At 41.9% G+C, this 14,392-nt stretch overlaps 2 protein-coding genes across 6 annotated transcripts in view; one reads left to right on the forward strand and one right to left on the reverse strand.

The window, feature by feature from the left end:
* The window catches only part of RAVER2 (ribonucleoprotein, PTB binding 2), a 108,498-nt gene extending 100,456 nt beyond the window's left edge, over positions 1-8,042 (forward strand). For 3 of the 4 annotated variants that reach the window (XM_074380956.1, XM_010348132.3, XM_039473545.2), the window contains exon 12: positions 2,815-8,042. In XM_074380956.1, the coding sequence (XP_074237057.1) occupies positions 2,815-2,961 (147 nt within the window). In that variant the 3' untranslated portion in view covers positions 2,962-8,042. The remainder of the gene's footprint in view (positions 1-2,814) is intronic. The other variant, XR_012512443.1, reaches the window with a different exon arrangement.
* The window catches only part of JAK1 (Janus kinase 1), a 139,209-nt gene continuing 129,884 nt past the window's right edge, over positions 5,068-14,392 (reverse strand). For both annotated transcript variants that reach the window (XM_039473544.2, XM_074380955.1), the window contains exons 18-25: positions 13,379-13,529; positions 13,177-13,271; positions 11,481-11,673; positions 10,365-10,489; positions 9,829-10,001; positions 7,924-8,041; positions 7,281-7,391; positions 5,068-6,545 (exon numbers count right to left, since the gene is read on the reverse strand). In XM_039473544.2, coding sequence (XP_039329478.1) covers positions 6,450-6,545; positions 7,281-7,391; positions 7,924-8,041; positions 9,829-10,001; positions 10,365-10,489; positions 11,481-11,673; positions 13,177-13,271; positions 13,379-13,529 — 1,062 coding nt within the window. In that variant the 3' untranslated portion in view covers positions 5,068-6,449. The remainder of the gene's footprint in view (positions 6,546-7,280; positions 7,392-7,923; positions 8,042-9,828; positions 10,002-10,364; positions 10,490-11,480; positions 11,674-13,176; positions 13,272-13,378; positions 13,530-14,392) is intronic.

Raw genomic sequence — 14,392 nt, forward strand, 5'->3', positions numbered from 1 at the left:
TCAAGGTTCTTAGTTTCTTTGCATTGGGTTAGAACATGTTCTTTTACCTCAGAGAAGTTTCTTATTATCCACCTTCTGAAGCCTGTTTCTGTCAATTCATTACACTCATTCTCCATCCAGCCTTGTTCCCTTGCTGGTGAGGAGTTATGATCCCCTGGAGGAGGAGAGAGATTCTGGTTTTGGGTGTTTTCATCCTTTTGTGCTGGTTTCTTCCGATCTTTGTGGATTTATTTACCTGTGGTCTTTCCAGTTGGTGACTTTCAGATGGGGTCTCTGAGTGGACGTCCAGTTTGTTGATGATGATGTTATTTCTGTTTCTTAGTTTTCCTTCTAACAGGCCCCTCTGCTGTAGGACTGCTGAGGTCCACTCCAGGCCCTGCTTGCCTGGTGATCACCTGCAGCAGTTGCAGCACAGTAAGGGTTGCTGCCAGTTTCTTCTTCTGCTATCTTTGTCCCAGAAGGATACCCGCCAGATGTCAGTCTGAGCTCTCCTTTATGAGGTGACTCTTCGGATATACAGGGGTCAGGGAGCTGCTTGAGGAGACAGTCTGTCCTTTATAGGAGCTCAAGTGCTGAGCTGTGAGCTCCGTTGTTCCATTCAGAGCTACTGGGCAGGTACGTTTAAGTCTGCTGCAGCAGTACTCATAACCACTTTTTTTTTTTTTCCAAGTACTATGTCCCTGGAAGGTAGGGCTTTATTTGTAAGTTTCTGTCATGCTGCTGCCTTTTTTCAGGGCTGCCTGCCTAGTGAGGAGGCAGCCTAGTCAGTGTGCCAGCAGAGGTTTTGCTCTTTTTACATTATTTTGCAACAGATCTCTAGATTTTCATTTTATAAAAGTAAACTCTGATAATTAATAATCTGAAGAACATCATTTGACTTTGTTTTTATAACTGGGACTAATTTTTATATCTCACATGAGTGTAATTATACAATGTCTCTTTTTTAATGTCTTATTTTACTCAATGTTTGTAGGCTTTGTCTTTATTTTCAGATGAGTGACACCTAGTTTCATTTCCTGTTCTAATATTTTCCTGTGCTGCTGAGTGAAGTTTTTTGCTGATCTCACAGGTCTTAGTTGATTCTCACTATGAATGGTGTAGCACCATTGGGAAGCCCTTTAATAAAAGACTGTAGTAAATTTCCTATCTTGCTTCTGACAGTAAAGATGGTATAGAATGAAACAGGCTGTTGCTTTCTGCATGCCAACACCCAAAAGAACAGATAACTACATGGCAGGAAGAGTCGGGGAAGGTGGGTCAGGAGAGCAGGAGCATCCCAGATCCCAGAGTGAGCCGTTTGCTTCTCTCCCCGAGTCTTCGGAAAATCCCACTTGTAGAATGGACTGATGACTTATAAGAGGAAGAAAGCTGCTAAAGAGTTCTTTATACCTGAAGTAACGTCTGACGGTGTTAGTGGCTCAGGTCCAACATTCAGAAAGATCATCTACCAGCAAAGGGGCTCTAATGAAGAAGGCAGCTGGAGAGAATAACGAAGAGGCTGCAGGCTGGGAGGAAAGGGCTTTGGGGCAGAGGCTCCACCTAAGAGGTGAGCAAGCTGTTTGGTCGAGTGGGCTGAACCCTTCGTCCCCATCAACTCAGCTTCGACAACTATCAACTTACGGCTGGTCTCCTTTCATCTACCCTTTCACCCGCTTCCCTTCCCACATATTCCAGTACAAACTCCAGACATACTTTACTACCAAGAAAAAAAATGTTGAGGCAGAAGTTAAAGCCAGATTTTTTGCTTATCAGCTTTGCTCTGTGAAACATCCCTTTACGTCGGGCTTGTGTGAAGACGCCTTGTATTGGCCTGTCCACACAGTAAGCCACATTGAAATGAAGTACCAGAGGACATGGCATTTCTTCAGTCTCATCATCCCCATCCCTCCTCCTAACATGGACCACTGAGAACTACTTTAGCAAGGAATTGAGAGGGACATGTCATCTCTTGCCTCTGAGGCTAGCTCCATTTTTTAAAATTGTGACCGTTGTTGGTTCAAAAACAATTGCAGTTTTAATTGCAACGTGAGAAGGTTCCTGTGTGTTGCTGGAAGCTTTACTCATCAGTCATTTCTAAGTTCTTGCCTATCAAGTCACATAATTCTGCTTTGATAAGCTTGTTGCACTTATTTTCGTAAAAGTTAAAACTGAGACATTAGGCCGAGCTGTGCTATGCCATCTGATTTACTGTGCTGATCACTGTGACCACTTGTGAGGACATCTGGCCCACTTTCAGGTCAGAATCTCTGGGATGGTGCCTGAAAATCTGTATTTTAATATGCTCACCAAGCGATTGCTATGGAGACTGAAGTTCTGAGTTCCCATTGCCCTCTAGAATGTATCATGTTGTTTTCCTTGATGTCACTTGTCAGTTTCTACACCTATTGATTTATCCTCTCACCACTCCTCTTGTCAGCAGGCAGACTTAACATGTAATTCAATATGCAGCTTGATTTCTTAGCCACTCCTTCAGAGGAATACTGACATTTGGTGTTGATATTCTGATTCCGTGGGTTTAACTAGCTGTGATCAGCAAAAGCAACTATGTGCGGTGCTCTAATTTTTTCTTTTCCCAAAATGTTGGGGTTGGGAGTGAGGGCGCTGAGACTGGTTTGTGTCTTGCACAAATTCCAAAGGTGATACTGATACAGAAATTTTTAAATCTTATTTAACAAAAGGGTTTGTGTATTTTTTTTTGATAGTTTTGGCATTTATCCTGTATTTACCAACTCAAAAGTAGAATGCTTGTAAGTATTTTTAATGAATAAGCCAACTTTAGATTTTAAAACTAGCTGCAATTTTATTTTTCCATAGGTGTCATCTTTAAGAAATGAAAAGCGAAGCTCATCACATCTCATCTCTGCCCCAGAAGGTGGTTCAGTGGAATGTGTTGACCAGCATTCTCAGGGCACAGGAGCGTATTACATGGAAACTTACTTAAAAAAGAAACGAGTGTACTGAATTAAGCTCTTTCCTTATAACCCCCTAAGGTTCTCTGCAGCATCTCTGCTGTTCATCGCTGCCTTAACTTCATTCAGACTAGCCATATCCTTTAAATACGGGTTTATAATTTCCCAGAAGGAACTGTGTTCTGCAGCAGGCAGAAATGCCAAATAAAAAATAGCAATAAGAAGAGACATCAATTGAGTACATTTTCCACTAGAGTCAGATGCATCTTAATCAGTGTGCTAACTTATAATCCATTGGAGAAACTAACAATGTTCCAAATATTCCTTGTTTTAGGACTGGGAATAATTTTGACACCATACATAAAAGTTTGAAGCAATAAATGGGAAACAGTGCTGTTTCCTGAGCCTTAGAAGAATGAGTTTCTTATAAGCCAATGTGCATTTCAATTTACCTTCCCTAGAAGTAATTGCATTTATAGATTTTTAGGACTTTTCCTAGAACTACAAGGGTGCAAGTACCAAATGTGCTGATGGTAATATCGTCAAGACGTGCTACATGCACACTCAGTTACGCCCATGCCAGCCATGCAAAATTAAACCCGGTAAGAGAGTGACAGTGATGTCCAAGGTATCTACTACTACAGATGCTTTAAGATGTTGTTTGTTTACCATCTCTACCTTCTGTGAAAAATGCAAGGTATTTTAAGTATAGCTTTGGTGATCTAATAAAGGGGTTGGTAAACTACACCCTGGGGCCACATTTGGTCTACCACCCGCTTTTGTGTTGCCTGCAGCTAAGACTGTTTACATTTTTAAATGGAGGGAAAAAAATTTATGACATGAAATTTATATGAAATTCAGATTTCAGTGTCCATAAATACAATTTTATTGGGACATTGCTATCTTCATTCATTTATGTGTTGCCTGTGGCACTCAGGCTACAGTGGCAGCACTGATTAACTTCAACAGAGACCATATGGCCTGCAAAGACCATATGGCCTGAGTTTTGACTGGCCATTTAGAGAAAGTTTCTTGTTCCCTGATCTAATAGCACTAATTCTAATAGCAACTATTCCTTTTAATTCACCTAAAGACAGACCTTTAGCCTTTTGAGACAGACTTGTAAGTGGAAAGGAACATGGGTTTCTGTGCCTCATTTCATAGCATAGACTAGTGATGATCTAATGACTAGAATGGGGCCAATTTTGATCACTAAATGCCCTATTTCCACGGTATAGTAAAGGAGTCTGTATTGCACTTTCTGATGGAGTTTTAAGAAGTCACAGTATTTATAACCATTTGAGCTAATAAGCTATACCTCACTCTGCTTTCTCTCTCACTCTTTGATAGTGTGCTAGGGCAGAAAATCATTTAACCCAATTTACTTGTGAAAGAAGTTTCATCTTTATGGAATATGACTTTTGACTTCACCATTTCTTGAAGACCTTGATATTAAATGCATGAGAAACCTTTTGCCATCTAGAAATTTCTAAGTTTGTTCATTGTTATGAGTGGGATCTCGATCCTAGGAATTTTTGAAATCAGATAAATATCTTGTCACTTTGGGAACATGCTTTTAACTATGATGTGGATATCCTGTTTTAATTATGAAGTCTAGAATTGGTACATATGTTGAATGCGTTGTAAAGAATTTCACTTGGTCTAATTTATTGCATCTACTGGCTTCTGTTGGAAAATGACAAAGTTTAAGGTAATTTCTAAGTATATACTACCTATAAATAACTGATAAAAATTAGGCATCATTCGGTTATATAGCAGATGACTAATGAGTTTTTCATGCCCTCCACTTCTTCCCATTTTCTTGTTGCACTCAGCCTCTTCAGTGTGTAGTCACCTCCACTATAGTGCAAACAGAAGAAAGGAAAGATGGTGAAGTTTGCATCAGAACTGCAAAGTGAAAGGAAGAGGCTGAAAGAATTAAAACAAAGGTGTGTGGATTATGGAACAGTGGATATGCCACCCATACTGGCCTGCGCCCTGTTATCACTGGGTACAACAGTGCAGAGAACTCAAAGTGGTAATAGTAATAAGGACCATAACCCACCCCCTCCTCCCCCAAACTCTATATTGCTTGTTATTTTTCTATGTAAGCAAATTGTTTGAAAACGAAATCTTAGTATTAAAAGGCACATGCATGTAAAGTCTTTAGTATATTTATTTGTATAAAGAGTAAACAAAGTGCATATAGAGTGGCCACAGGTTTGACACAGAGAGACACCTTGGTGATGTAGGTTACTGAACAAATTTAACTGGCAAGTTTATTGTTGCCATTGAATCAATCCTGAATTTTTTTGGGCTCAACAGGTGAAAAGTAACATCAAACAAGTATTAGACAGCGTAACAAAAAGATTTTCAGGCTCTTGGTCATAAAGATCTTAATGAGTCTTTATGTTACAATGAACATTGATCTTTAAGTCACAGTGAATCAGTGACTAAACATTTTTGATTACCCAACTACCTCCAAGCAAACTGAAAACTCTTTTTAGTGGATCTTGAAGTCCATAGCCTCTAGTCCGGGTCTTTTCTTTCAAGTGTTGCACCATAGGGTGATGATGGTAAAAACAGGGATCAACCCTTGTAGGAAGGTGGTTAAGTATGGAAACACTCTCAGAACAGTGCAGCGTATGTGGTATTCTGACTGGTTGCATACAGCATTCAAAACCAATGCTGTAATAGCTTGCCCCAAAGTGGTAGTTACAAAAGGATATACATTGACGTTTCTTAAAAGCATGTGTAATAGCATCCAGACTCTGGGAATGAGTTCTGATTAAAGGTATACTGCTTAGGAAAGCATTGGCACAGGCTTATTTCTCGAATTAACATGCAGCAAATTATCTATTCCACAGCTGTCCCCGTGTAGAACAAGTTCTCTCAAAAATGGGTACTAGTTGTCACCCAAGGGAACAGGAGCTAAGCCACTGGAGAAACAACTCAAAGTTTAAGTCCTACTGGTGAGAGAATACAATATCAATCATTTTTGTACAGAAACAATATATACTACCTGGTATCTAATATTTTAAGAATGCATGTCTAGAACTGTATAGATATTGAAATCTGAGGGCTAAGTCCATCAATATTTATAATTAATTAATGTGCCAGAAAAACATTTCAGATCAGCTGGCAGCAGGGAAAAGCAACCATCTTGAGACATTATTTTGGTCATCTGTCTCCACTTGCTTTCAAAAATCCCATTTTTGGTATACAGTTGTGATGGTGAACTAGCCAGACGAAATGGTGGTATATTCTTTCCACAAGGAGGAGTGCTTAAGTGCTTTCAAATATTTTGGTTGTCATTATGTGTCACTAAGTTACTGGTACCAAATTTAAAGAGGAAGTCCTTACACGCAGTAAGCACCACAGTGTGCCTTACACGTGTATAGGTACTCAAATATGAGTTAAGTGACTTTTGGACAGAACACAAACCTCCTTCTTCATTACAAAGTTTTAAAAAATGGCTTGGGTATTTGTTGGGGGAGGAGGACTTGATAATCTGTGGATTTTAAATGTTATTCATGCTTCTTATTTTAAAAGTGCTTCAAATCCTTCAATAAGGCTCTGGAAGCTTGTCCGATTTGATGGCTGGAATTCCCAGCATTTCCTCATAAGGTGATAAACCTGTAAAAAGAACAGTAAAAATGTTAGATTGGGAACTTTAAAAAATATATAGAAACCGAGAGTAAGAAAATAATTTTGGAAATGTAAGTGACTTTTCCTTAAAGTCTAGAAAAACAAGCGAGTATTTGGATAGTTTAAAACACAAAAAATGGGATACAACTCTAGTTCATAAATAGTATTTTCTAACGTTTGAGAAGCTCAAGTGTTGACTGACTTCAATAAAATCCAGGTTATTCCTATAAACCAGTTAGAGGGAGAAGCTGCGTTCAGACTTGAACTTTCCAGACTGGCTGCCTCACACTCTGACTCACACTGTTCAGTGTGTCTTACTTACAGTCTCTAGAGTTTAGTATTAAAGGTTCAATTCACTTAGAAAACTGAATACATACTATAAATGCTACTAGTAAGTGGGATAAACTTACACACACAAAAAATGCACTCATGTATATCTGTCACACTAAGGCTACACCAAAATCTACCCCTTTGGAGCAAGCAAGTGGATAAAGAGGGGCTGGCTTTCGGAGGAAATCCTTGCTCTGAACCAACTGGTGGCTATCATCTAGCCCCAAAGGTGATTTCTCAAATATCTTATGTGAAATTCAGCTTCAAAAAACTATTTCACAGGACTTGACTGTATCATTTCCTCACTGTGCCCTCTACCCACTGCTGGATAACTCAAGCTGTGAAAACATAGTAGAAATGGAGTGTTATTACTGTCACATGGCCCATAGATACCTCATCTGGACAGTTAGGTGGACACGGCAAGCGTTTTCCTTCTTTTAATGTATTCACAAGTCTTGTGACTGTCATCTGGCCATGGGTTGGGCCTATCATTTTCAGGAACAACTATATAAAATAAAACCAAACCAAATGTTTAACTTTGCACATATTTACATAAATGTCAAATAGATTAAGGTGAAATTTCTATAATCAACTGGAAACTTAAGTAGCAATAAAAAGGCTTTTCTCCTTAGTAACTTTAAATAAAATCCAAAATCCTTATTAGCTCTCAATGATCTGTCTCTAACCAATGTCTGAGACTCTACCAGCCACTCCTTATGCTGTGGTCAATGAGTCTGTTTCCAAGAAAATGATCCGATTTAGGAATGAAGGGGCACAGACAAGGCTGGTCCCTACCCAATGCTACCCCACTTAAGAGTCGAGGTCATCCTATAAAACTCTGGGCTCCTTGTGAAAGCAACACTTGAGAGTTAGCCACAAATAACTGTCAAGTAGCAAACCCAACTTAAGTGGGAAAGTGACACTTTCCATTATAATACATTGATTGGATTTCATTTAAAAACAAAAGTTACAAGCAGAGGGATGGACACATTTTAAATGGGTCCTGGATTCAAATGAAGAGAAAAGTAGGACTTACGGCCATGGGACTAGAATCTGAATCACAGTAAGTCAGCAGCTCATGCAGAGTGACTCCAAAAGACCAGACATCAGAGGCAATATAAAATTTAGACTGCATTAAACATTCTGGAGCATACCTTGAAAGGAAGCAGAACACAAAACTTCATTTCCTGGGAGGCACATTCCTACTGACATTATAGGGTAATTGAAAAATCACCTCTTTGGTTTTTCTTGAATTTAATCTAAGTTTGTATTACATGTTTTACATGTATCATGTATATGCTGCTATGGTGCACATCTGACCTATAGAACAGTATCCTTTACAGGCTCTTGGTAGCACACATCTGCCCTAAAATAACACAACTCTGTGCTCTTCATTTCACTGAGCACGTTCTCAGGGTACAAGAGGAGGCGCCCATGTGATAAGACCCAGGTCTGATTTACCTGCAAGCTCAAAATGAGACAGCAGTGGCCTCATTGCCCGATGTGGCGTCACTGCCCAATCCTCTTCTAGCACTACCTGTTTTGCTGAATGACACCCACTTGCCCAAGCCAAAAATGAAGGCACTCCACTGCACCCAATCTCCTTAAACACTCCTTGAACCTACTCACCTCTCTCAAATCCTACTGTCACTATCCCAGTCATTGTCCTAGTTCATGCTGTCACTGGCTCTGGCCTAGGCTGTGGAGGCAACCAAATCAGATTCCCTGGCTCCAATATTCCATTCCATCTTTTTAGGGGAGGGATAGTGGGAGGTGGGGAGGTTGGGGAGGGATAACATTGGGAGAAATGCCTGATGTAGGTGACAGGAGATGGAGGCAGCAAACCACCATGGCATGTGTGTACCTATGCAACAACCCTGCAATTTCTGCACATGTACCCCAGAACTTAAAGCATAATAAAAACAACAACGAAGTCTCCATCCTTAAACCCTCCCACAGCATCCCATTGCTCTTGAGATGAAGTCCCAGCTCCATGACTCAGCTTCCTCCTGGGAACCTTGTATTCCATGATCGAACCTCGCCAAGTTTCAGTTTCTGGGAAATCTGCTTGTCTCGTTCTTAGTCACGCATGCTATCTTGCAACCATCTGTCTAAACCCGCACGAATTTTTCAGGTTACATCTAAATATGACCTTCCAAAAAAACCAAACCCGAACCCTTCTGTATGTTTACTGCTCCATGCCACTGGCTGCCTAACCTGTCAAACCCCAAACTCGGCCTGCTTGTTCACCATATCTCCAGTACCGGGCACAAAGCAGGACCCTGATGCATTTTCTTAAAACGAATGAGTAAGTTTAGGCTCCATTAAGTGGGGGAGGTTTATGTCTGTGTCCATGTTGGCTATACCTCAGGAAGTGTGAACTGGTTATGTGGCAGGGTAGAGTAAAGACATAAGCAGCCTCTCCCCTGGACTGTTCCCTGCTGAGACACGGTCATAGCCAGTGTGTGGCCCTCTAACCTGGGGGACTCTGGTGATTCATGAGCGACAGGTCTCCCATAGGTTTTGCTCTGCTCTGTCCAGGAGTCCCCTGAATCTGCAATGCCCACTCTGTCCTGCAGGGATGTGTTTAAGAAAGGAACCACATCCACTCCACCTGACCACAGTTTTAAGAACTATGTCAGATGAATGCCCCCTCCTGGGAAGCTGGGAATGCCAAGCTGGTGGTTAGATTTCTCTCATTCCTTGGAAGACAGCGTGATATGAAGCTCAGGCATTTATATAGGCTGCTTTCAATGAAACAGTCTGAAAGATGTGTTTCTTAAAGGTAAATATCAATCAATTCCAAATGTTCTAAACCTTCTCTAACCTTGACTCAGTCCAGAGGAATGAGAGACAGACATTAATATAGCCAGAAACGGCCTACCAAAACACTGTAAGCTCTATGAAGCACTGATAAAACCTAGCAGTTTGACTCAGTTACCAAAACACAGGGCTGTCCCGGTCATCCTTGACGGTGTAATACTCCTTATCGGTTTCAATTGCTTTGGTTAAACCAAAGTCTCCAATTTTCACTTGGTGTTCACTCTCAACAAGGACATTTCTTGCTGCTAAGTCCCGGTGAACATATTGCCGAGAACCCAAATAGTCCATCCCCTGGGGGAGAGAAGTAAAGGTCAAACACACTGCTAAAGTCACTTTTAATTGTACTATCTATCACTGCATCGGAAAAAACAAACGTCATCTCATTCATATATCCCTGACAATTTTTTTGGTTCTGACTTTCATGCAAGAATACTAAGAACAAATTGATTCAAAAAATACACACTAAAACAACCATACTTAAATCCATTTACTTTCTTAGTAGAGGCTAACTTTTCATCCCAATAATGCAGAGAAAAACAAACTAGTATAATTATTATAAAATTTCCCACTCGGAGTCAAATTACAAACCAATTACCCAGGACAGAGTGCCTGATGTCTCAACCTGTAACATGCTGTCTTTATTTATTTTTTTACCTTACAAATCTGAACGGCATATTTTAGCTGCTGTTTGAGGTTAATTTTGTTCTTATTCTTTGGAAGATATTCCTTAAGGCTTCCCGAAGGCAGAAATTCCATGATGAGCTTAATACCATTTCCACCTGTTTACAAAAAAAACACCCATCAGTCTGAGGCTGCCAAACGAGGGAGCAGTGGGAGAGGAAAGGACACAGGATCTGAGACAGAGGCCCTGACGCGCTACTAGCTTCACCCCTTCATCACAGGTAACCTACCTGACCTCTTAGGCTTCAGCATCCTCAGCAGTGAACGGAGACTACACTAGTGTACCTACCTCACAGGCATAGGCACTCATGAGATAACAGTGCTTTGTAACCCACAGGCAAATGATCATTTTCAAAAATTACCATCAGTTTACTGCCAATTTCACTACCATGTGTAGATGCTGGCTTGCAAATAAGATAAAATTATTACCGGCCGGGCGCAGTGGCTCAAGCCTGTAATCCCAGCACTTTGGGAGGCCGAGGCGGGTGGATCACAAGGTCGAGAGATCGAGACCAACCTGGTCAACATGGTGAAACCCCATCTCTACTAAAAATACAAAAAATTAGCTGGGCATGGTGGCGCGTGCCTATAATCCCAGCTACTCAGGAGGCTGAGGCAGGAGAATTGCCTGAACCCAGGAGGCGGAGGTTGCGGTGAGCCGAGATCGCGCCATTGCACTCCAGCCTGGGTAACAAGAGCGAAACTCCGTCTCAAAAAAAAAAAAAAAAAAATTATTAATAAATATTACTTGCCACCTTCACTTAGACAACTAGAAAATGAAACACCCTGGCTAGTACTGGATCAGAACAGGGAAGCAGGTGGAGGCAGGGGTTGGTATCAGTTTCAAAAAGCTTAAGTGCAGCTTAAGACAGTGCTGCAAACAGCCCCTGGCTGGCCTCCTCAAGAGCCCTGCAGCTACTAAGGGATTTGACAACACATATGACTTGGAAGCCTTGAGAGTGTACGGGAACCACCAGCTGGCATGTCAGATGGCCCAGAGGTGGCCACCGGCTGCCTGTTCTGTACTGGCCTTTGTGACCATAGACAGTCATTAACTTCTTAAACCAGACCCCACCTTGCACAACATACCGTCTTCCGTGCAGATTCCTTTGTACTTCACAATGTTCTCATGATAGAGGTTCCTTAAGATTTCAATTTCCTTTTTCAGATCAGCTATGTGGTTACCTCCACTCTCAGGCTTCAGAGATTTGACAGCCACCTGCTCCCCTGTATTATCCCCTTCGGGGTCATACCTGCAGAGCTCAACCTTCCCAAAGTGGCCCTGGAGGGAAAGATGCATGTGCTGTTATCAGAGAAGCCCCAGCCTAGGCCACAGAACACACTCAGAGAAGTCTTGCTCCTCACAGCCGTTCCCCTGAGGGCCAGGGGTTCTCGCTGTCTGCCCTTGCAGGTAGAAGCCTCTCACCTGGACTGTACCTGCTCACTACAGCCCCCTTGCTCTCTTGGCCTCACAAACTGTCCCCTCAGTTACTGAGCTGAGACAAGGAAGTAGCTGGTGACAATGAACCAACTCATCAATCCCAGTTTCCATGAACATGTAACCCACAGGAAACGAAGGTTATTTCTGGGCCTGTAGGACAACTGTGCTATTCTCTGAAAGCCCTGGGCTCATGTTACAGGAAAGGCCCCACAGTGTGGCTGAAAAGAGCAAGTGCATGAAGGAGTCTTCAGAAGACATGAGATCAGGTCCCAGTCAAGCCACCTGACAGTGACAGTGGTGGCCAAGTCCCCAAATCTGAGCTGGCTCCTGATGCACTCACTGTATACAGAAACTGGCCTACTTGGGGACAGTGTGAGGAACTAAAGATGCCATGCTTGTGACAAAGCCTGGCACAGAGGTTGGCACACAGCAGATCCTGGAGATGTATCCAGTCTTATTTCATTAACCAGACTACAGAAATCTGTATAAAGACACAAATCTCAGTAGCTTCTCTAGTCAACATTAACTATTTGGAAACTCCCATTTAAGGTCCAAAGAAAAGCTGCTATTTTATTTTGGGATTCTGTGCATTAATCTTATTAATCTTATCTGTGCATAATTACTTATCCCTCATTTAAAGAGCCTTATAGAGCTGGGTGTGGTGGCTTATGCCTGTAATTCCAGCACTTTAAGAGGCCTCCTTGCTTGAGGCCAGAAGTTTGAAAGCAATGTGAGCAACATAGTGAGACCCCATTTCTACAAAAAAAAATATTAGCCAGCATAGGGGAGTGCACCTGTAGTCCCAGCTCCTCAGGAGGCTGAGGAAGGAAGACTGCTTGAGCTTGGGAAGTTGAGGCTACAGTGAGCTATGATCACACCACTGCACTCCGGCCTGGGACACACAGTGACAGCCTGGGACACACCCTGTCTCTTGCAGAGGGGAAAGAAAAAAGAGCTCACAGGATGTATATGCCCAGGAAAGCCAGAGGCAGGGATTTTCCTATTCCACCATATCTATACCTACTCCCCCACCTCTCTCTCTTTCCATTCTCTTCTGTCCTGTAGAGAAAAATCAAGTCTCTCAAGGGAGCTTCCCAGAGTCCTGTGTGCATATGCAGTCGCGCGTGCCGGCAAAGACATGCATCCCGTCACTGCCGGTGTGTCACTTGGAGAAAAACACAATCCCTTGTGATGAAAGTGGCCCCCAAATGCAGTAAGGTGCTTTCTCTCATGGACCTGGCCCCAAAATGAGAAAGAATGGAGAGCAGCCATACGTGCAGAGAGAGGCACTGTGGAGGGCGGGGGGCTCTGCTGTCAGCAGCAAGAAGCATGGGTGTAACTTACCTCTCCCAAGTCACGGATCCTCTTTAGGAAGCGCTTTTCAAAATGTGTGGGGTCCACTTCAGTTGCTGGCTTTTTTTCTGAAACAATATCTGGATCTAACAGAAGAGAAAAGAAAATAGAGTGAAAGGCAGGCGACTGCCAGGGATTGCCTGGCTCTTATTTCTCCCTGAGCTGGGTTAAAACAACACATGGCAGGTCTTACTCTGCTCTTCAAGCTTATTAATGTCTCTCATGATGGCTCGAAAGAAGGGCCTCTGATTGGGGTCGTAGTTCATGCAGCGGGTCATGAGGTCAGCCAGCTCCTTACACGACGGTGTCACCGGCCTGCACCGGCTTTCATAGAATCTCTCTTTCTGTAAACGAGAGGGGCACATGGAAGAAACCAAAGGAACTACTTACAAACTTCTCAGCCCCAGGTCAGAAGGAACTGCCAATTCCTCATTCAATTCTCAGCATCTCCATTTACAGGCAGGTTTCATAAACGTGTTTCTGTTGCCTTATTCTTGCGTGGGGAAATCAGAGTCCTAATACTAAATCATCCAAATTCAAGGAGACTGAGGAGTATAGCCCAATCCCAAAAAGCTTCATTCCAGTAAAGGCATGCAACCTTTCTGGAATACAGTTGGGCAACATATACAAAAATCTTCAGATTCTTCAAACCCTCTGATGTATTAATTTCAATGACTGAATGACTCAAATAAATCAGATATGAACAAATATTTATGTATAAGAATGTTCCCTGCAGAATTAGAACACTGGAAATTTGAAAACTCTAATGCCAAATATAAAATTGGTCAAATAAATTAAACAAAACAATTAACTCTTACATTAAATTTGAAAAATTATGATTTAATCTCACAGGAGAAAGCACTGGCAATATTAAATTTGAAAACTCAGAATTATAACTCTATCTAGCATGGTCCCAATTTTGTTTAAAAAAGAAAGATACAAACAGGCTGGAAGACAAAATGCCAAAGTGTTAACAATGGTCAGGGATGACAAGAATGCAGTGATTGCTATTTTAATAGTTTCATTTTTAAATTTTCTTCAACTGTTTATTACTTTAAAATTTAGAAACAAAGAACTTATGCTACTTTTGGAAGATGAAACCACTGCATTCCAGTTTCTACTCTGTAGCTGGACTCCAAGGGTACTAAGTTCCTCTCTGGTTCCCATGGGCCTTGGGGTGGGGTGGGGTGGGGTGGGCAGGCCCCAG

This window comes from Saimiri boliviensis, chromosome 11 (genome assembly GCF_048565385.1).
Source record: "Saimiri boliviensis isolate mSaiBol1 chromosome 11, mSaiBol1.pri, whole genome shotgun sequence".
NCBI lineage: Eukaryota > Metazoa > Chordata > Mammalia > Primates > Cebidae > Saimiri > Saimiri boliviensis.